This window comes from Hemicordylus capensis, chromosome 1 (assembly GCF_027244095.1).
Source record: "Hemicordylus capensis ecotype Gifberg chromosome 1, rHemCap1.1.pri, whole genome shotgun sequence".
NCBI classification, from domain to species: Eukaryota; Metazoa; Chordata; class Lepidosauria; order Squamata; family Cordylidae; genus Hemicordylus; species Hemicordylus capensis.
The window spans coordinates 385,690,407-385,713,204 of NC_069657.1; the positions used below are offsets into that span (position 1 = coordinate 385,690,407).

The 22,798-nt window shown below is 44.8% G+C and overlaps 1 protein-coding gene across 8 annotated transcripts in view; it reads left to right on the forward strand.

Moving 5' to 3' along the window:
• The window catches only part of WDR64 (WD repeat domain 64), a 150,844-nt gene that overhangs the window by 84,231 nt on the left and 43,815 nt on the right, over nt 1-22,798 (forward strand). For all 8 annotated transcript variants that reach the window (XM_053301157.1, XM_053301153.1, XM_053301174.1 and 5 more), the window contains 6 exons: nt 297-420; nt 4,316-4,488; nt 7,558-7,737; nt 11,289-11,419; nt 19,094-19,186; nt 22,451-22,547. In XM_053301157.1, coding sequence (XP_053157132.1) covers nt 297-420; nt 4,316-4,488; nt 7,558-7,737; nt 11,289-11,419; nt 19,094-19,186; nt 22,451-22,547 — 798 coding nt within the window. The remainder of the gene's footprint in view (nt 1-296; nt 421-4,315; nt 4,489-7,557; nt 7,738-11,288; nt 11,420-19,093; nt 19,187-22,450; nt 22,548-22,798) is intronic.

Genomic DNA, 22,798 nt, shown 5'->3' on the forward strand with positions numbered 1-22,798 from the left:
TTTCGGTTGGGGAATAGTTAGCTGAATTGCAAATTTAATTACTCTCAATTTGCAATTCCGTTGCTCTCAATTTGTAATTATTATTAACTTAAGGGGAAGATGTTATGACTGAACATTTTTGGCCTTGCTTGTGGGATTTTACTCCCCTCTTTCAAATGTGTTCTGTTTTTCTCATCTGCTTTGTACAGTTATTTCAAGAAAGTGACAGCTATATTGGAGAAGCTGTCCTATAAAATCCATTATATATCATGCATACTTGTTTAGGCTGAACTTCATATCACTAACTTGCTTTTTAGGTCTGGGAACTGGAATCAGGTCAAGCAATATACCAGATTGAGGATGCCCACGGGCCGAATGTTGAGCTGACATGTGCAGCAATTGATAAAAACGGGTTTCATCTTGCCACTGGAGCATGTGATGGTAAAACAATGATATTAACAACTGTAATAACACATCCCTTTAAAATAATTCTCTGTTTTGTGATGAGAGCTTAAGGTTAGTTAATTGGAAACAACCAGCAATACTCTGTGACTAACTGTGGGGTGCTTCATACATGACATGGAGAGGTTGTGTACTGTGCAGGCTATAGCATATTAAAAGATGGTTTGGTTGTGCAGGCTGCAGCATATTAAAATGGTTCCACATGTGGAGTAGTCTAATCCTGTTGTGAGAGTCTCTGTGCTAGTGCCAGTGGCCTCCAATAATGCATAGCACTGGAGTGAAGACTTTTATGCAATCATGTAGGAAGATGGCTTCCATCAATGGCTGGCATGATATGCGCTCCAACGCCAGCATTTCTGAACATGTAAAAGGCAGCCCTGGAGGTGTTGCAGAGGCGGGCACCTATATAACAGTGTGCGGCCACTTGAGCTGTGCTACTTTCATTGTTTCCACTGTGGACGTGTCCTCATGTTGTTCTAAGTGGTTGCACAGCTGCACGTCTCTGCAGCACCCCCATGGCTACCTTTCATGTGCAATTCAGCACAGCCGTGGCAGGCTGGAAATGCCAGCCTTGGAGTGTCTGTCATGCCAGCCAATGTCCACTCCATATGGAAGATGTTTTTGGAGATGCCTGTGGAGCTTGCATCATGTCTATCACATTGTCCCAGAGGCGTATCTAGGGAAAATAGCGCATAGGGCAAACACTGAAATTGCACCCCCTGTCCAAACATCTGATACCCATCTTTCAGATAACTTTACCATAATATCAGCTGAAAAATATAAGTAAAGCTCATTAATCTTTTAATATTTCTTAAACTATTTAGCAGTGGATGTAGCCAGACCAAAAAATGCTGGAAAACTACACATTTCAGTATGCTGGCGCTCATGAAATACCCAAATATTATGTGGAGGTGTACTTGGAAAACTAAACAGAAGTGCCTGTCTAATTCTCTACTATGCATTGTAGCATCACTATTACATAAGTTTTAAAATTAAATGGAGAATTGGACTTTTCCCAGATACTCTGAAAATAATTAAAGGATATGCAGAGTAAACTATGTCACTGCTTGGAATATATTCTAGTATTTCAGAGACAGTTAAAATGAGAGAAAGAGAGCAAGAAACTCCCAGTGGGCCTTAATACTAAGGATTTCACACTGATTCAAAGACAAACTCACCATTAATAGCCATATTATTAAGACATCACATTTAACTCACTTATCACAAGAAGCAAAGTAAGAGCAAATGAATACAATCCTAGCTCATAAGCTTCAGCTCAGTATTCACAAGCCCTGATTCTCTGTACATAGTGCCAATCTGAATATGTGTACAGTGGCTTAGATGATATTAATTTTTTTAAAAAAAAATTACCTGTAGTCCCTTCAGGGGACTTTCTAAAGGCCCAAGGGGGGTCTGCAAAGGTTCTCCCTCCCTCCGATGGCCTCTAGGGCCTCACAGAGGCCATTTGAACATGCACGGTGGCCATTTTGTTTTCAGCAGCCTTTAAAAAAAATCTTTTAATTTTACAAAATGGCGTCCCCCTTCAAGTGGCACCCAGGGCACGTGCCCTGCCTGCCCCACCCTACATACGCCCCTGCATTGTCCTCCCAAGTCAGCTTTTGACGTGATCTTCATTTTCCCACCTCAACTGCAGTTAGTAAAGCATTTGTTTGAAAACACCCTTGCATGAAAAGTGCAGAACTAACCATGTCAGAGGCAAGGATAGTTTGCAAGCACTACCACTGATGTGGCAAATTTCACATCATTCACGTAAGGAGTGATCTGAAATACTTCTCCATGTAAAACTCAGGCCTAATCTATACAACCCAGCAATGAGATGGTAAAACTACTTCTGGAGTTTACAGTGTCAAGTGGCAGGTGGGAATCACATGATTGAATGCTCCCCATTAAGCAAAACTTCCTGCACATTGAAAGTAGATACCAGGCAGAAGGCCTAGCCTTCTTCTTGCAGGCTGGACTAGACAAGATGCAGGAGATCTGTGACTGGATCCTAAAGTTTAAAAAAAAATCAGCTGTGGGATGGGGGGGAATGGTTCTGGAGGAGGGTTAATCGTCCTGTGCCCCTATCCCTCCACAGGCTGCTATCTGATCTAAGTTTATTTTATTTATTTATTTTATTTATTTATTACATTTCTATACCGCCCAAAACTTGTGTCTCTGGGAGGTTTACAATTAATATTTAAAACATCAATTCACTTAATTAAAATCATTTAAAACATTAAAATTTTTAAAACATTTAAAACCCAGTATTTAAAAAGAAAGGGAAAAGGGGAAAAAAAGTTTTTTCTTTTCTTTTTAGAACCATAGATCTAATTAAAAGCCAGGGTGAATAAATGCGTCTTCATTGCCTTTTTAAAAGTTGCCAGAAATGGTGAGGCTCTTATCTCAACAGGGAGCACATTCCAAAGTCCAGGGGCTGCAATGGATAAGGTCCGTTCCTGAGTAGCCACCAGGCGTGTTGGCGGCACCCACAGACGAACCTCTCCAGATTATCTTAACAGGCGGTGGGGCTCATGGCCACCAAGATGATCAGGGGCCTAGAGCACCTTTCTTATGAGGCAAGACTACAACACCTGAGGCTTTTTAGTTTAGAAAAAAGACGACTGCGGGGAGACATGATTGAGGCCTATAAAATCATGCATGGTGTGGAGAAAGTGGAGAGAGAGAAATTCTTCTCCCTCTCACACAACACTAGAACCAGGGGTCATCCCATGAAATTGATTGCCGGGAAATCTAGGACCAACAAACGGAAGTACTTTTTCACACAACGCATAATCCACTTGTGGAATTGTCTGCCACAAGATGTGGTGACAGTCAACAACCTGGATGGCTTTAAGAAGGGTTTGGATAACTTCATGGAGGAGAGGTCTATCAACAGCTACTAGTCGGAGGGCTGTGGGCCACCTCCAGCTTCAAAGGCAGGATGCCTCTGAGTACCAGTTGCGGGGGAGTAATGGCAGGAGAGACGACATGCCCTCAACTCCTGCCTGTGGCTTCCAGCGGCATCTGTTGGGCCACTGTGCGAAACAGGATGCTGGACCAGATGGGCCTTGGTCCTGATCCAGCAGGGCTGTTCTTATGTTCTTATGGCGAAGAAGACGTTCTCTTAAATACCCAGGGCCTAAGCTGTTTAGGGCTTTATAGGTAATAACCAGCACCTTGTAGTTTGCCTAGAAACGTATCGATAGCCAGTGTAGTTATTTCAACACAGGAGTAATATGGTCTCTGCTAGATGACCCAGAGACCAACCTGGCTGCTGCATTCTGAACCAACTGCAGTTTCCACACTACATACAAAGGCAGCCTGATCTAGAGCACATTACAGTAATCCAACCTAGCGGTTACCAGCATATGTACTACCATTTTGATGTCATTCATCTCAAGAAATGGACGCAGCTGGCGTATTAGCTAAAGCCGATAAAAAGCACCACTGGCCACCACCTCTACCTCAGATACCAGGGAGATGTTCGGATCCAGAAGCACCCCCAGACTGCGTACCTGTTCCTTCTGGGGGAGTGTGACCCCATCCAGAACAGGCAGATCAAAATCATCTCTTGAGTTCCGACCCCACACAATAAGTACCTCCGTCTTATATGGATTTAGCCTCAGTTTGTTATCCCTCATCCAGCCCCAAGTTGTCCCCAAAGCTGATATTTGCCTTCCTGGAGAAAACATAAAGGAGAGGCCCATTTGCCACACAAATGTGTGAGACAATTGCCCTACACAAGGAACCTTAATTCAGTCTGACTTCTGCTATATCATCAGTTTATGCTGTCCCTTTTCACTTCTCAACATTTCAGCATTTGCAATATTTTTTCTATGAAGAGTGACTACTGTTTTATTCCAACATCTAGGTACTGTGAGAACATGGGACTTTGGAAGTGGCCAGGTGCTTAAAGTTCTTCCTCTTTCCAAGGAAAGCAAAGATAATGAACACTGGCTCATGCAGATGGTTTACCTGAAGGCTAGTGGCAGCAGACATGTAATCCTGGCCTTGGAGTACAGTGGAATGATCAAAATTGTTCAGGTTTTTTAAAACAATCTTACATTTGATTTGTTTAAATTTGTAGTTATAAATTTTTAGAAAATTAAACAATCTTTGAACAAGCTAGAGTAGGCTATGGTGAGGTTTTTAAAAATGTTGCTTCACAACTCTTTGACTTCACAACTGTTTTCTCAGTATTGTGTGCATGCTTCACATCATGTGTTTTATATACCAGGGCATTAAACTCTTCATGCAGTTATAGATACGAGTTAACTTTCTCAAACCTCTTTGATCATTGCTTATTTGCCCGCCCTGGTTATTTTGCTCTAATTTCCCATTATATTCTTGTTGGCAGCATCACTTGTCTATGATATTTATTCTACCACCCTCAACCACTCAGAGGTCTCCTGCCAAGCACAGTGTGATGCTTTAGCTGTGGCAGTACCAGCCAATGCTTGCAATGTCATGGCTTAAGCATATTAATGGCATCAGCCAATAAATTACCAGGCAAGTCAGACTGGCTGCATATCTAAGTCTTCTATTATTCTTCATAAATTAAAAACTGAATAGATCCAGCATTCTCTCCTCACTCTGCTTTGCCTGTAAAGAAAGAGAATTATTCTGATCAAGGTTGTTCAGCAACTGCAGTTATGTTTACCAACAAAGATCACTGGCCGACATCCAGACTAACATTGCACTCATGCCACGAACAAAGTTATACTAGTGCAAGAAAGTCACATAGCCGATCACACTTGCAGGGATGTTTGAAATTGCACTCTTGCACAAAAGTTCCCTACAAAACATATAAGGAAGGGGTTTTACAGCAGGAGGAATGCCACCTTGTTGCACAAGTGCAAACATGTTTGCACTAGTGCAACACTAATCTGGTTATTGAGATATAAGGCATACATGTATAACTCCTTTTATTAGCTGCCATCCAAGTTGCACAGATTCTTTTTATCTCAATTATCTTTTAACTGACCAGAATGATCAAGATCTTATAATGTGGCTAAGTTCTGTTTAATAGCCAGTAAAATTCACCAGGAGTTCATTAGGAATCATATCTAGCTGGTCTATGTTAGTGTTTAACCACGGTGTTATAACCCTGATGGTTTATTTTGCTGGGCCTCTGTTTGTAAATATTGTTGTTGTACTGGTCTGTGACTATAATAAAGTATTGATTAATTGATTAATTGATTGATTGATTGATTGATTGACACTAGTCAGGAACAACATCCTTGTGCTGGTGCAATAAGTTTGTGCAAATACAACATTAGCCTGTATGTTGATCACTGTATCTTGGGAAGTTCCGAGGAAGAATGTCTCAGAATTGTACCTGCATGCTCAACAACTGACAATCTCTTCTTTACACTGGACTTGTGTATAATTTCAAATGGCTCTCAACTTCTGGTTTATATTTGGGTTTTTTATTGTTGAACAGTTTCTAGACATGTGCTGAGTTTGTTGAAAATAAAATAAAATGTCTTTAAAATTGTTTAATATGGTTATCATATCTTGTCAAAAATGAAAAAAAAGCTATTAAAAATAGGCAGTAACAGTTTTAACTGGAACTTTAGCTGCCTTTCAAAATGCTCAGATATCTTGGAATCACCCAAATGAAAAAAAACCCAAAAAAATCAGTTTTAAGGCTCTGTTATGAGGAAATCTTGTAAATTTTTTGCACTGTAATGAAGAATGGTTCTTCAGTTAATATCAGGGCAGTGCTTTACATCCTAACTAACCACATGTTCATGTTAGCACTCGCTGTGGGGGACCCTCAGCAACATATTTCCTCTCTTATAGAGCGCTTCTGAAGCCTGGGTAGAGCTGGGAAGTTTTGCACACTGGCACAACAGTGCATGCAGATGAGGATTGGGGGAGTTGCGAACAGGGAGTCCTGTTCAAGCTCCTGCAGAGCCTTCTATCATGTTTTATTTGTTAGTTAGGATGCCTGCCAGTGTTTTTGCTGCATGTCTCCTAATAACCTTGCTTGCTGCTTGTTTCCATATCTAGTTTGTTTCCATATCATTGCTTGTTTCCATATCTTGGAAAGCACAAGATGTGGGAAAACGTTTTCATCAAATAAGTTTTTACTTGAATTATTCATCCCAAATACCTTCTGTTAAAAACTGTGGAAAGTAATGGTTTGATTAATTATAGCATCCGCTATATATTCAGTTCAAAAGTTGCCTTGTAGACCACACCACCCTTACATTTGCAACAACAGTGCACTCAGTTTACAGCATGCCTCCCCTTTGTTAATAGCTTTGTTAAGGAGAGTGGCTGACATGTTGTGCAGTGGAATGCAGGTGCTTCTGAACGACCCATGCTGCTGCGGGGGTGTAAAAAAAACCCTTGCAATGTTATGTAAAAGCGCTCTTATGTTAATACATAAATTCATGCAATTTTACTTCCACAACGCTACATATTAGAAATAATGTAAGTAATATTGCAGAAGTGTGATTGTGCAAGTTTAGGTATTAGCACAAGACCACTCCTTGCAACACCACAGGTGACTTTTTACACAGCCTCAGCAGCACAGGTAGTTCAGAACCACCCACATTTCACTAAGCAGCATGTCAGCCAGTAATTACTAGAAGCCCATTCACGTCTCAAAAGTGACCCCCATACAATTGCTTCTGAAAAGTATGGGGACCCTGTAAGCCTTAGGGCTGGTTGCGGTATGCCCACATTTGTGTAAACTGGTGCTTCTGCACAGTTGCATAGACATGACCACTTTTATAGTGGCAGCATCTTTTGGAGCCGCTTCCATTATGTAATCGTATGGTCATATTTACGGCATGCAAGCAGAGGTGCCAATTCACACAAATGGTGCCTCTACGTGAGCAAAGCCCAACATTCTCCTGTGGAGATCATGGAGGTGGGAATCAAGATACATGAACTTATGTTGTTTATACTATTCTCCTCAAATAATGGACAAAATTTTCTAAATCAGCATGTCTAGTACACAAGAACTGTATCCTCAAAGTGAACAACTAAATCAATTGTTATTAAAACAACATAATTAAATATTATTTATCTTAATATTTAATATAATAAATTCAGTAAGTTGTTTATTCTTTATACTTCTTCAATTTGTTTTTCTTTTAGAGTAATGAAGGTGATGTTTACTTGTCTATTACTTGGGATCTTCCTGAAGCTGTATCACTTGCTCTACAAGGCAATCTACTCATGTCTCTAAAACTGACTCCCAATGCCAGGAAAGCTAATGGATTTTTTCCAGATGTTCAGCTATTGCCTGAGAATGTTCCAGTGCAATCAGATACAGAGGTGAGAGACCATTGCATGTCCAGAAAATTTAATATTCATTAAGAACAAAAGGTGTAAGCAGAGTTTGAGAAATCCAAGTTTTTACAAGTGTCTTAGAGCCTGGCTACAAGTTACACTCATTACCTAAAAATAACCAGGCTCTTATTCTGAAGACTGCCCCAAAGTTAGCGGAAACTGGAGGGATATTAGAGCCAATGGCCGTCTTTCTCCATCAATTGTTTGTTTAAGATTATCTTCTCTCTACTTTGCAGCTAATGCTCCCTGTTCCTCCTCTTCCCAACTCCTAGGGACAAATAACTGCAACTAAGCACCTACTGTCTCCTCCAGTTTTCTATGCCTGCCTCTATAGAAACCTTCAGCATTCTCAGCAGAGCAACTTACATGTAGCTGCTTTTCATATGAAGAATGTAATGCCTAGTCAGTCTCTTGTATAATCATAGATTAATCAAAAATTCATCCAAAAAGTTTAGCTGTGCTGGACTTCAAGCATTCTCAGGGTTGGGGCGAGTGAGAATGAAGAAGTGGAAAAGTCTAATTCAATCTAATTTAATTAATTTAATTTAATGTTGACACTTATGCTTGGATGAAGGCCAGAGCTATATTCACAACAAGTGTACTTATATAGTCCTAAGATTACACAAGTCGGAGTGGTAATTTTAGAGGCAAAGGAGAGTAACAACCAATGCAAACAATTTTGCAATGGAAGAGGAATGCTTGAAACTCTCACTAGCAGAAGGAAGAAGCAAAGTGTTTTATCAGTATTTCTACTGCAAGAGAACTCTGTTGCATGTACATATTGAGAAGTGGCCATGTCAAAAAACAGTCTAGCAGCAGGGGCCTAACTACCATTAGGCAAGGGGAGGCAGTCATCTTGGGGCCCCACTGCCTCGAGGGGCCCCCCAGAGGCACATCACATGACTCCCCACCCGCCCATGTTGCACCCCCTGTGAATTATGTTGAGTGTCTTGGAGATCGGCAGGAGCAGAGAGTAAAAAAACTAGATTCAATGTGAACTAGATTTTCACTGTATTCATAATGGGGATGTGAGTGTGAGTGCACTATATACTGTGAAGTGTGTTTGTTTGTGTGTGTATATCAGCAAGGGGCCCATTTAAAAATCTTGTCTCTGGGCCCCCTCCAACCTTGCTACGCCCCTGTCTAGCAGTAGAATGATAGCCAACTTCCCTGATTTCTAACAACTCAGGTATAACTCAGAACACATTGCAATGAATTACCTTGATAGATTTCCAATGAAATGAGTATCTTTGAACCTTTAGGGAGAAAATCAGCTGGGGGTGGTTTGGAATGAGCAAATGTCTGTGAAATAACAGGTTAAACAGCTCCTTTCCCTCCTCCTAGTCCTCTGCTTGCTCTGAAGCCCCTGTAGCTGCTTTGCACTACAAAAGAAACAACCAGACGAGAACAATCAGAAAAAGGATAACATATACACTGCAGCTTCAGCAGGAAAGAGTAACGGAACCTCAAGGCGGCTCCTGTGAGATCAAAACCTGAAGCCCAACTCAGCAGGCGGGCGGGAAATATAGCAAGGCTCCACTTCCTTTGCCTGCTGCTGTGCAGTTCGGCTGGGCCAGTGAACCCTGCAGCAAGACAATGGGAGTCCAGCTTGAGAAGCCTGCAGTGAAGCCAGCAGGGCAGCTGAATTTGCGTTATTTTCAATGATCAAATTGCTACACTGCATCATGCACTGACATCTCAAGCTCTCAAACAGGAAGAATATCTATTAGTGTGTGGATCTGTGAAAAATGTGAATGCTGTTATTTTCCATACAGCATTCTGTGAGCAAACTGCCATTCATTCAACCTCTTCTGCTTAGCCCAATGCAGAAATTACCATACAACAGCTGTATATTAAGCTCTTACTTTGTGACTTTAATTTAGTTTTGTCTACATCATAAGCATGTTGTGAGAAATACTTTCTACCACAGCCATAAAAAGAGTGGAGTGTATATGTTATAATATAACATATAACCCCTGCTAACTTGGCAAAGAGGCACCTTTTAATGTGGTGGTTCTCTTTATTTAGTAGAGGGAGAGTAACTGGCCCTATCCAACCCCAGCACAGTACCTCCAGTGACTGTTGTTGGTGTCTATCTTATGTTTCTTTTAGATTGTGAGCCCTTTGGGGACAGGGATCCATCTTATTTATTTATTATTTCTCTTGTAAACCGCCCTGAGCCATTTTTGGAAGGGCGGTATAGAAATCGAATGAATAATAATAATAATAATCCTCTATAATAAAGAGCTAAAGTGTGTGCCCATGTCTCTGCGCCCGTGTCTTTCTCGGGCTTTCTGGGCATGCGCGGAGCGCATGCTCAGAGCGCCCGAGAAAGATATGACTGCAGAGACATGGCAGCCATGTTGTCTCCCAGGTCAAAAGAAGAAGAAGCGGGGAAGGAGAACAAGTGGGAACCGGGGTGGGCAGAGGCGGCAGCGGCAAGGGAGAGCAAGCGGGAACCAGGATAACGGAGAACAAGCGGGAATCGGGGAGGGCGGCGGCCATGTTGGGTCCCGGTAAGTGGCGAGGGGAAGCAGCAGGAGGCGGCGGCGACTGGGGCCGATGCCGGCCGGGGAAGTGGTGCCGGGGAAGCGATGCCGGACAGGGAAGCTATGCCGGACGGGGAAGCGATGGCGGCACCATGGAAGCGGTGCCGGGGAAGCGGTGCGGGGAAGCGATGCCGGGGAAGCACTGCGGGGAAGCGATGCCGAACGGGGAAGCGATGGCGGTTGTGAGTGGGGCCCATGGCGGCGGTGACAGTTGGTGGTTGCGGGGCCGGCCCGGCAGCAGACGGGCAGCCCACGGGCAGCCTGCAGTGGGCCCCTATACCAGGGGCAGAAGGTGGAAATAGGGGGAGTGGTGACTGTCTGGCAGCCGGCCACAACGATGGACAAGCGGCGGCAGCGGCCACGGCAGGCCGCGTGGCGTGGTGGGCCCGCCGCGGCCAGCATCAGACCCAGTCGCCGCCTCCTGCTGCTACTTCGCCGCCGCTTCCAAAACTGTTAACTGTTAACTCTTTGCCGCCCGGGAGGAGGAGCGGAGGGCCGGTAAGATAAAAATTTAAAAATGCAGGGGGGGAGGGCAGGGGGAGGGGCAAGAGGGAGTGGGGCAGGGGGAGGGGGGAGGGCAGGGGGAGGGCAAGAGAAAGTGGGGCAGGGGGAGGGGCAAGGGCAAGAGGGAGTGGGGCAGGGGGAAGGGGCAAGGGCAAGAGGGAGTGGGGGAGGGGGGAGGGGCAAGGGCAAGAGGGAGTGGGCGATGGGGAAGGGCAAGAGGAAGTGGGCCAGGGGGGAGGGGGGAGGGCAAGAGGGAGCGGGGCACTCTTGGTGGTGGCGGCGGAACTCTCCCCTACTAGCGCCCGTTATTTTAACGGGCTTGAAAACACTAGTAATAATAATATTACAGAACAAATGGCAGCCTCATGAAACACCTCTCTGTGTTTTTTCAGTTATAAATTATATCTGCGGTTAGTTATAGTCATCCAATTCACCCAAATTCCTTGACAGGTTAGTAACAGTCTTCTTTTGTTCATCCTTTAGAATTTACCACCCCTAGCAGAAGTGAAATGCTTTGATGTGCTAAAAATAGAAGGTTACAATTTGTTAGCAACTGCAAGTGCAAATGGTTCCATCATCATGTGGGATTTTGAATCTGCCACTGCCAGACACATGTAAGTAATAAAGGATACAGAGATGCTAATCTCTATGATTCGTCAGTGTGGTGGTGTAGTGGTTAGAGTGTTGGACAAGGTCTGGGGAGACCCGTGTTCAAATCCCTGTTCAGCCATGAACCTCATTGGGTGACTCTGGGCCAATCACTTCTCTTTCAGCCTGATCTACCTCAAAGGGTTATTGTGAGGATAAATAAAATCATGTGCACTACTCTGGGCTCCTTGGAGGAAGAGCGGGATATAAATGTAAAAATAAATAGATAAATGCCCAGTCAGCTAACATGAATCAAACAGAGTTTATGGGTGTATTAAGCCCTATTTAGACATTGTATTAGATGTGCCTACAGTTAATGACTGTAAATGTATACAGGTTCCCTCAAATGCAGGGTACATGCAGGAGTCTGCTGTATGTGCACTGAACATAATGTGTGAATAAACTGTACATGAAAGGAGGCACCCAGGCCAGGGAGAGCATAACATCGGCCCCCATGGAGACCAGCTCTGGCCTGTGAGGACTGCTGGGGCAGCCCCTCCCCCCCCTTCCCAGGAGTGTGGAAAGACCAGCATGCCCTGAGAGGAAGGCATGAAAGGAGGCACCCAGGCCAGGGAGCTCTTGTCCTCAGCCCACCCCCCCACCCCCGCAAAAAACCAACAGCTCGAGACAACCTTTTTTAATCTTCTGTGATTTGTATCTTTTAATATTGTAAACTGCTTTGGGTGCCTTTATAAAGGCAGAAAGGCGGTATAAAAATGTTGTAAATAAATACATACATACATACATGCACAGAGAACTGTTCATGTGTACACCATATACAGATTATACAGGCACTGAATATAATGTATGAAAAGGGCTCAGCTGTCAAGGGGAAGTGAGGATGAGTAGACCTACTAAGTTAGGATAAGCAACTGTACGCTTGGGGGCCCTAATCTAGCCCCTTAAGCTTCCCACTTGGCCCTTGGTACAGCCCCCAGACCCAAGCACTTTCCCCCATACATGTATTGTGCATGTTTGCCACTTTCTCACAAGTAGAAACCTAGGCAAGGGACTCATTAACTTCACCATCCCCAAAGCTGCCGTATACTGAGTCAGATAATTGGTCTAACTAGCTCAATATTGTCTACTACCTAGACTGGCAGTGGCTTCTCCAAGGTTGCAGGCAGGAATCTCTCTCAGCCCTATCTTGGAGACTCTGGGTTTAGATGATAAGGCCTTGGGGGTATATAATGATTTGGATTTTCCCCCAATCCGTCACGAAGAGAACTTTAAATCGCAGTATAGACATAAATTTAAATCTGGAATCAAATTTACATATTACCACCCGAGATCAGCTAGCCGGCTAGATAGACTCTGGGCTCCCCCTTCTTTTGAAGTCTACAGGTGTAAACTAGTACTTACCCCATGGTCAGACCATGCGGCTGTGGGATTTATTTGTAATCTCTCTGAGGTAATTCCACATGGTAAGCCCTTGTGGCGATTACACCCAAAAATGTTAAGTGATGAATATCTCAAAGGTGTCCTTTTATCAGAACTGAGGCGACAGACCCCTCGGCTATTAGAGGCAGAAGATGATCTTTTGGGAGCCTGGGAGACACTTAAAAAGAGGGTGGGCTGCCGTACTAGGGCAGCGACCAGCTGGACATATAAGAGAGGGGTCAAAAATTATCAGAAAGCAATCACCCAGCATCTGAAGATTGTCGATAAGATGAACAGGGGAGAAGCCTTCAACGTGGAATCATGCTGCCGCTACAAAGAGACAATCAGGTCATTTCAAAATGAGCTGCAGCACAGGCGTTTAGAAAATAAGCGGTATCGCTTCAAAGGGTCTGTAGTTGAAAAAGGGGAGTGGGCAAAGGACAAGATGCATACATCTAGTTTGACATTCCAAGGCCTGCGATCGGATGGAAATAGCCCACTAATGGCCAACCCCCACGATATGTTAAAGACCACGGCCCAGTTTTATACAAACTTGTATGCACTGAAGGATATTTCTGTAAAGGACATTCAATTATCTAGATAGGTTATGCAGTCTGAATGAATATGGTCTCAGCTATTTCCTCACTGAGAGGGGAAAAAGCTCTTTGACCCATCCTGTAACGATAGAAGAGGTCAGAGCAGTTATCTCAGCGGGAAAGAACACATCGGCCCCGGGGCCTGATGGTCTGACATGGCCTTTCTATAAGAGTTACGCAGACCAGCTACTACCAGTTTTAGTAAAATTATTTAATTTTGTCCTAGACAATGGGTGTTTAAATAGGTCTTTTGGGGGCGGCCTCTTAATTTTCCTCCCCAAGAAAGGTGACACCACTTTACCACAAAATTGGAGACCAATAACCCTCACAAATATCGATTACAGAATCTTTGCCAAAATCCTAAATAATAGATTGGCAAAAGTCGCCCCTAAATTGGTCCACAGCTTGTAGACAAGCACCATCTCGGGAAGAAAGATGACAGACTCATTGTGTCTGCTGAGAGAACTTTTTTACTCTATACAGAATGAAAGTTGGAAAGGTCACCTCCTCTTATTGGATCAAGTTAAGGCCTTTGACAAAGTGAACCACAATTACCTGTGGACATTGTTGAAAGCTAAGGGTATACCACCCCTCTTCGTTACTTGGATACAGCTGCTCTATACGAATGCAAAGGTGACACCACAGATTAATGGATGGCGGGACGACCCGATCATTTTGCATTCAGGTGTCCATCAAGGATGCCCACTGAGCCCATTACTTTATGTTTTTGCCCTGGATCCGGTCCTGATCAGGATTCAGAGAGAACCCCATCTACAAGGACTCTCGGTCTCTATCCCTCCGCCCTGCGAGATCTTTCCGGGAGGGAGAAGGAGGGAGAGTGATGGGATAGCCGAACCACCTGTCCACTCAGAACCGCATTCTGAGTTTAGGGTAAAATCTGTAGCTCATGCCGATGATGTTACATTACTGTTATTGAATGAAAATGAAATCTCTGTAATACTAGACCTCTTCTGGGAATATGGCAAGATCTCGGGCTCAGAATTAAATGCTGACAAAAGTGTATTTGTTAAAATGGACCCTGGACGCCAGCAACTCTTGTGCCTACACCATGTGGAAAAAATGGAGCCTTGCCATGTACCAGAAAGCGGTTTACATCCGGACTTACCTGATACCCCCGGTGCATAACCTGGCGGTAGTCTATCCTCTCCCGCTCGATCTCCTTTGGAGAGTTGAAAGCCAGATCTTCCGTCTAGTATGGCACACAGCATCCTTCCCTTTGGCCCATGCAGTAGTATTTAAGGAGGTTGAGCGGGAAGGCCTAGCCCTACCTGCCCTGCAATCCTATTTTGTAACTGAATTCATGTCCTACAATTTTGGAAACTGGATTTTCGTGAATGTCCATAATATGTCCAACCTCCTGCAAAAAACCTGGGTCTCGCTTTTCTCTCTGCATTGGCGCAAGTCAGCATGGGGCATAGCATGGTGGGGGAAAGGATCTTTCAATGGTAATATCACACAAGTATTAAAAAGAGAACACCTGGACTACTTGAGAGATTTATTATTCACACTTAAAGAATGGAAGGTTGAACCGGATCTATTTAAATGATCCTCCTCAGTTAAGCAGCTAAGGAAAACAATTTATGGAGAGATTCTAGAAATGGGTTTTTAAAAACCTGATTTAGAACGTAAACGCTACAAACACCGCACTTCACAGTACTTGTTGCAACCCGATCACCCTATCGCTCTCTTTTTTTAAAAAAAGGTCCCTTTCCATTTATGGGAAACAAGGTGGCGCTTATACCACCAAGTACTACCACTTAATGCGGCTAAGCCATGGCTCCCAGAGGACCAGCAAGAGTGCCCTAAAATCACCTGCAAACAGAAAGCTAGTGAGCTAGGCAAAACATTCAAGGAAACCAATTCACATTTCTTAAAAGAGTGTGTGGTAGCCAAAAGTGTGTGGCAGGGAATAAGCAAGCTGTTAGAGTGGCCTGATTTGGAAAAACAGACTTGGGAAGAACTAACCTTGGGCTTGAGCGATAGAACTTCTCTTCAAGGTTTCAGAAAGAAACCTTCAAGGAAACGGGACGGAATGGGTGCCCTCATACTAGGGAATTGGAACATTCCCCTTCTCGTACTTATGAGAGGAGAGCTGGTCTTGTGGTAGCAAGCATGACTTGTCCACTTAGCTAAGCAGGGTCTGCCCTGGTTGCATATGAATGGGAGACTTGATGTGTGAGCACTGCAAGATATTCCCCTCAGGGGATGAAGCCGCTCTGGGAAGAGCATAAGGTTTCAAGTTCCCTCTCTGGCTTCTCCAAGATAGGGCTGAGAGAGATTCCTGCCTGCAACCTTGGAGAAGCCGCTGCCAGTCTGTGAAGACAATACTGAGCTAGATAGACCAATGGTCTGACTCAGTATATGGCAGCTTCCTATGTTCGTAATCAGATTAGTAAACCTGTATGTCATTTATGCAATGCTCCTGCATAGGAATAGGGAGGGAAGACGCGACCAAGAGGTTCACACAGATGAGACAGTAAATCTCTTCTGGAAAAGTTTGTATGGTTATGTGCAAAAAGACAAGAGTATCTCTTCTAAACAGCAATGGGACAAATTATGGAAATGGGCATTGGATGTAACCCCCCCCCCAATTACCTGATGTGCCTTGTAATCCCCCATTCCCGAGTTACTGTACTACCTGCATATACTTCATAACCTTGTGGGTTTCCAAATCCTTGTGTGTAAATCTTTGTAGATATATGATGTACAAACAACCACTTTGTATATAATTGTGCTTTGGCAACGTACTGTATGCTTTGGTAGTTTGTTGGTTCAATAAAAAAATCTTGTCCTATCTTGGAGAAGCCAGAGAGGGAACTTGAAACCTTCTGCTCTTCCCAGAGCGGCTCCATCCCCTGAGGGGAATATCTTACAGTGCTAACATCAATATCTTACAGTCTCCCATTCAAATGCAACCAGGGCAGACCCTGCTTAGCTAAGGGGACAAGTCATGCTTGCTACCACAAGACCAGCTCTCTCTCATAGGAGAAGCTCCTATGCAACCTTTCTGTTCCCCCCTATGCACAAGATAAGACCCAGATGGTAATGAGCTGATAAAACTAGGTGGGGCGGGGGGATAGTATCTTAAGTACATCCTACAGTACACAGTTGCCAGTTAATTCCACCACCAAAAAAGAGGAGAGAATGTTTAGCTGGTGTTCTATGGTATAATGTCCTGTTCTGTTTTGTAGCCTTTCCTTGCTCTAAAACTCAGTGGGGAAGCTCCTGTGGCAGTATCTTTTACACTACAAGCTTAAGACATGCCTTTCCCCCTGTGCTCACCCTATTTAACTTCACAATGAGACTGTTTCCCCTGGAACCTCAGCATGCACCAAGCACATCGACTGCATCATCACTCTTCTCTTCAAAGGACACTTGTACAAACACACATACTTCCCAAGAGGGCATAATGGCCTTATTTCTCCTCACTTTTAGCCCTCTTCCTGTGGGAAGTCTCCTGGAAATTCCAGGTTAGATTCCCTTGTACAGACATGGGAAATTAACCTTTTCCTCCTTCTTTGCACCTACCCCTTCACTGGTAAAGCACAAGTCCTGATTAAACCTCCTCTTTGAAGGAGAATAGACCAATTTGTTCAGCAAGGAGATGCCCTCTTTTAAAATACGACTCCAAAGCCAACGTTTTTACATATAGGAATCTTTTCCCCGCCCTCCCTTATCCACAGGAAAGCTCACATCACAATTATGTGCCACATTCTATAGGAGTAGCATGGCAACAATTCTGTCTATCAAATTTCAAAGAACCTTTGCCTCTAGGAAACTAGTGAACTGCATTAAAGGAACTGAACAGCTCTCAGTGCAGTAATGCTTATAAATACTGAAGTCATTTGAGAAAACTATGTATTTATTGAGATTTCCTTGTTCTAGACCAGTCTTTTTATCTATATTCTGGGGAAGTTTGGTATTCATCAGATGCTGATATTCCTTATCAGCTTCTCATTTTTCAGTGAGAAAATCAGTAATGCTGGACAAGCTTCACAGAAAGACATCTTACATACTGCTACCAATCTTTATATAATATCAACCCTGCTGGATCAGGCTCAAGGCCTATCTAGACAACATCCTGTTTCACACAGTGGCCCACCAGATGCCTCTGAGAAGCCCACAGGCAAGAGGTGAATGCATGCCCTCTCTCTTGCTGTGGTTCCCTTGCAACTGGTATTTACAGGGATCTTGCCTCAGAGGCTAGAGGTGGCCTAGAGCTACCAGACTAGTAGCCATTGATAGACCTGTCATCCATGAATTTGTTTAAGCCCCTTTTAAAGCCATCTAAGCTAAGCTTTGCCACATCCCATGGCAGAGTATTCCATAGATTAATTATATGCTGTGTGAAAAAGTACTTCATTTGTATTGGTAATTATGTTTCCCTATTATGTACAGCACAGGGGCATATTGGGTGTGTTTGGGAGTTTGTTTTGTTCTCAGTTTGTGGGGACAATGGTGAGACCCAACAGAACTTTGACCAGAACTGACTGTGCACCTTAGAATATTTCCCCAAATCCTCTGCAGCACAGAGATTCCTCAGCAGGTAGGTCAGCATAGAAAACACTCCCTGAAGGTAGAAGATTTGTAAACTACTAATGTAGACAGTTGTAAATTTTGATTATTTTGTGTTACATGCAAATCAGAAAGGTTACATAAGTGTAGGGGTAACTAATATTCAGACAAATTTTAGTGAACTAAAATAGGAGTACAATGGCGCAGTGGGGAAATGACTTGACTAGCAAGCCAGAGGTTGCCAGTTTGAATCCCCACTGGTATGTTTCCCAGACTTTGGGAAACACTTATATTGGGCAGCAGCAATATAGGAAGATGCTGAAAGGCATCATCGCATACTGTGTGGGAGATGGCAATGGTAAAACCCTCCTGTGTTCTACCAAAGACAACCCACAGGGCTCTCTGGTCACCAGGAGTCGACACCATCTCGACGGCGCACTTTACCTTTAAGATCTTATAATGTAAGATCTACAGAATAAGAGACTCCCTGGCCAGCATGATGGGCAGTCTTCTGTCAATGGTGGGGACCTGCTGGCACTGCTGCACAACTTAAAAGACAGAGCATAGTGATGGGGCTGCTGCAAAATGACTTTAAACTGCTTCTGGGCAACAGGGCAGCATTGTTTCCCTGGAACTCATTCCACGGCAGCCCCATGACTGTGCCATAAGGGCTGCCTTTTGTGTTGTGCAGCAGGACTAGTGGGTCCCTACTGTTGACAGAGGTCTGCCCATCATGTTGGCCACCGTGTACTAAGAATAACACAATGGAAAACTTCAGTATTACAAAACATTCATTCATTTAAAGAGATCAGTGGGTTGCTTCTGTAGTTACATTTCTGAAACATGAGCCCAGTCGGACTCCTTTTCTAAATAAAAGAATGTGCGACAAGACCCAGAAGAACTACAGCAGTCCAGGTGCTCTTTTGTGTGACCGACTGTCATGTTTTCTCATTTTCAAATTGTATCTGTGTGGATTTTGGAATACTGAACTGGTTCCTAAATGCCTTTAAAATGCAACATGGGAAATGGGTCTATTACTCTGCTTTACCTGTAACAAATGTGCACTGCATCTGTTGGGTTTATCTGCAAGTGTATGAAAAACTACAGACAAAATATCTTAATTTCCAGATTCAGAACTGGTCATGGCATTCAAGGAGATGGAGCTGAATTACTGGGCATCAATATGTTACTGTTCCTCCATCGAAGTGCCTTCTATCTCCGGTAAGTGAGGTGCATAGGTTGTGTGCATTATATCAATCCTATATTGGGTTAAGAAACAGTAAGGTACTGTTTTGCCTTTGGTGCACATTTCTCCAAACTCTATGAATTTACACAAAGATCGCAGAAATGGTACTTGAACAACCAAATTGTGTAAGATTGCCTTTATTCTAAATCCCAGGAGGTCATTAACTTTTCTGTTATTTTTTCATGATTCTTTATCACTGTGACTAGAAGCTAGAATTGAGGGATGTAATACTGAATGTCCAGATTTGATATTAATTACAGATTCTGATTTTCATCACTGATCCTTTTCACCCCCCTAGTTCAATGGCTGACATCTTCCACAGTGCTAGAGCAGATGGAAGCTACAGCACAGTGCTACAGCAAATGGGCTCTGGTCTCACATAACAGCAGGTGTCTAGCTACAAAGGCTTTCTCTGCAACTCACTGCAAGAGGAGGGGGAGTGGGGAGTGATTTTCACCTCTCCCCACTTTCCTCCAAAAACCTTTTTTGCTGCCAAGAATATGTCCCTGTGGGTTATGCAGCCCTCAGGGCATATTTCTGGAAGAGAAAAGGGCTTTTGAAGGGAGGGGAGAGACATGAAAATCACTTCCCCCTCCACCAGGCTGCAGAACTTCAGTGCAACTAGGTTCTTGCTGCTCAGTGAGGATGGAGCCCTTTTTCTCTTCTCATAGCACTGTGGAAGATGTGGCCATCAGTTTGAAGTAAATTCAAATGTATTCCTAAGTAACTGGATTTAGGCTCACAGCCATAAGATGTATCTAACAAGCAGGGTGTGGTCCATTAGGGAGTGGTCCATGGGACACTGCAATGGAGTATGGAGCTTTGTGGTGGTTGGGAGATAAAGTCTGACCGGTGGCCTGTCTGCCCCCTAGTTTCTCCACCGTATGCACAAAGCATGGACATGCACAAGCCCTGCACCTGACGTCAGATGCAAGGGGCAGGGCCCAGGTCAGTTACTCACATCAGAGGACCTGCTGCTCTTCGCCGCCATCGTGGTCCAGTGCCTTGTTGGCTTTTCAGGAGCTGCTTGCACCCGCAGAAAGGGGCCTGGCCTGCTCCAGCGCTGCTCAGCAGCAGTTCTGCACCAGCACCCGCAGTGAGAGGCCCGGCCCATTCCAGCCCCACTCTGCAGCAGCCCATCCAGCGCCCACTAGGGGTGTGCACAGAACCAGTGGGGGGTGGCTCACAGGTGGAAAGCATACCTTTAAGGGCGGGGGAGGGTGCCCTTATCCCTCCTGCCGCGTTTCCCCCTCCTGAGCTCTATTTTAAAAGTGTCCATCGGGGCGACAGCGTACCTTCCCACCGCCTTGTGTCTTTTTTGGCTGGAAGTAACAGGAAGTACCCAGCACAAGTGCGCACTCTAGGTACGTGTGCGCGCATGTCACGCTCAACATGCACACTGGGTACTTCCTGTTATTCCCGGCCAAAGAGGACACGGGGAGGCAGGGAGGTACGCTACCACCCCGACGGACACTTTTAAAATGGAGTGCCGGTGGGGGAAATGCGGCGGGAGGGATAAGGGCACCCTCCCCCGCCCTTAAAGGTATGCCCCCCACCTTCGAACCAGCTGAACATCAAGTCGTTCAAACCAGTTAGGAGGCCCGAACAGGTTTGTGCACATCCCTAGCACCCACTTGCAGCAGCTATACACTGGCCCCGCCAAGAGCAGGCCGTGTGCTGAGCCCAGCATGGCCACCGAGGCAGGCAGAAAGAATCACCACTAGATCTTCCTACCCACCCCATCTCTGAAATGAAACAGCCGGTATTGGCCCCACCCTTTGCATCTGACATCAGGCTCAGGGGTGGGGCTAGAGCCCAGGAGAGGGTCTAGCCCTCCCCAGCCAGTGTTTCATTGAAATGCTGGCTGGAAAGGAGAGAGGTGGGTGCATGAGGAGGTTCAGGAGCACACTGGGCCAGGGAGAGGGGGAGCCTTGGGGGCTCCCTAGACCCTGGGGGCCTGGGCACAATTGCCCCCATTGCTCCATGCTATGCCCCTGGGGCACCAGCCCCCAATGAATTGCACAGAACCCCAAATCTCATCAGCCACCTCCTTCCTCCATGACCCCTTCCAGAAAGTACAGCACCTGTACAGAGCATGAGAAAGAGCCAGTGGTAGCCGGTGAGGGTGGTGTTGGGGCCGGGGCGGGGGGGGAAGAGGTACCTTTAAAAGCCTTTACCAGTGATACTGTTGGCAGCTGGAAACCATGGGGAGCAGCGGCGCCCTGCCCAGCATCCCATGCAGCGGCTGCCCCGCCTACGCCACTCACTTGGCCCCTGCACATGCATGGCAGCCATTTGCATAGTCAGCATGGTGGAAAGAGCTCCTAGCCTCACTCAGCTCTCAGCTGCATCCACCTTCATAGGTGTTCCATTATAATATTAGAACTTTTTAAAACATTATTCTTAAAAGGGGGAATGATCGTGTTTAATTTTTTTAAGGGAGGGCTGTGGGTCCAGGTCCCAGATCTTTTAAGTACCTAGCAATGTCCCTGCTAATGAGACACCAAAATATGCGCAATAAAATTCTAGCACTCCATCCCAGAGTTCCAAATATGCTCTGATGTGTCCACCGAGATTCTGCATACATGGGGCTCCCTATTCACGTAATCAGAGTAGGTAGTGTTGATGGGTGTTTTGTCCATCAAGGGAGATAGTATTCAGCTTATTCCAAATGGGATTGTACTCTCCTTTAAGGATCAGGTTTACACCTGTGGGTACTGCTAGATTTAGCTTTGGACACCTGTGGGTCTCAGACTCCATGTGGATTGCCTCCCATCAGCTGAAATACCATTGCTTCTAGGCAGAGTTGGCCTGGAGCCACTCATATTCTGGTGACCTCCTGATTAGACAACTGTCATGCATTGCACATGGGGCTGACTCTGAAGACTGTTTGGAAACTGCGGTTCATTCACAACACAGCTGCTAGGCTGCTAAATGTGACTGGATAATGGGGATACATCTGGCTGGTGTTCCAGTGATCCCTGATTACGCCCTGCCTCTAGTGTCTTGGATCTTGATCTGCTTGCTCTGCCTTCAGCTTTTCCCATTTGGACCACACCCTTGTCTTCTTGGAACTGAACGACTGAGAGCAGATCCTTACTGGAGCCTGACAGACTGGTGGCTATTAATAGCCTTAAGATCATGGATGCTTTGGGCATAAGCTTCTGACATTTCTATTCAGTATTCTGAAACACAGTGATGTTTGTCTATTGACATTCTGGATGCTGTTTTCTGTGCAGGCAACTTAGTCAGGCCTCCACCTACAGTTCAGAGGCTCAAAGTGATCTCAGTCCTACACAGGAAGTTGAAGCCAGTAGCAGTATCAGCGTAAGAAAGGTAAGTTCCCTGTTGTTTGTTTCTGCAGTACCCAAGGACATTTATAACGACAGTACATCATACATAGTGCTTGCAGATGACTGAATAAGCAAAGAGACACCTTTCTAAAGTGGTGATTCTCTTTATTTAGCAGGGGGAGAGCAACTGGCCCTATCCATCCCCAAGGGTCTATCTTATGTTGCTTTTTTAGATTTTGAGCCCTTTGGGGACAGGGAGCCATTTTATTTATTTATTTATATCTATGTAAACTG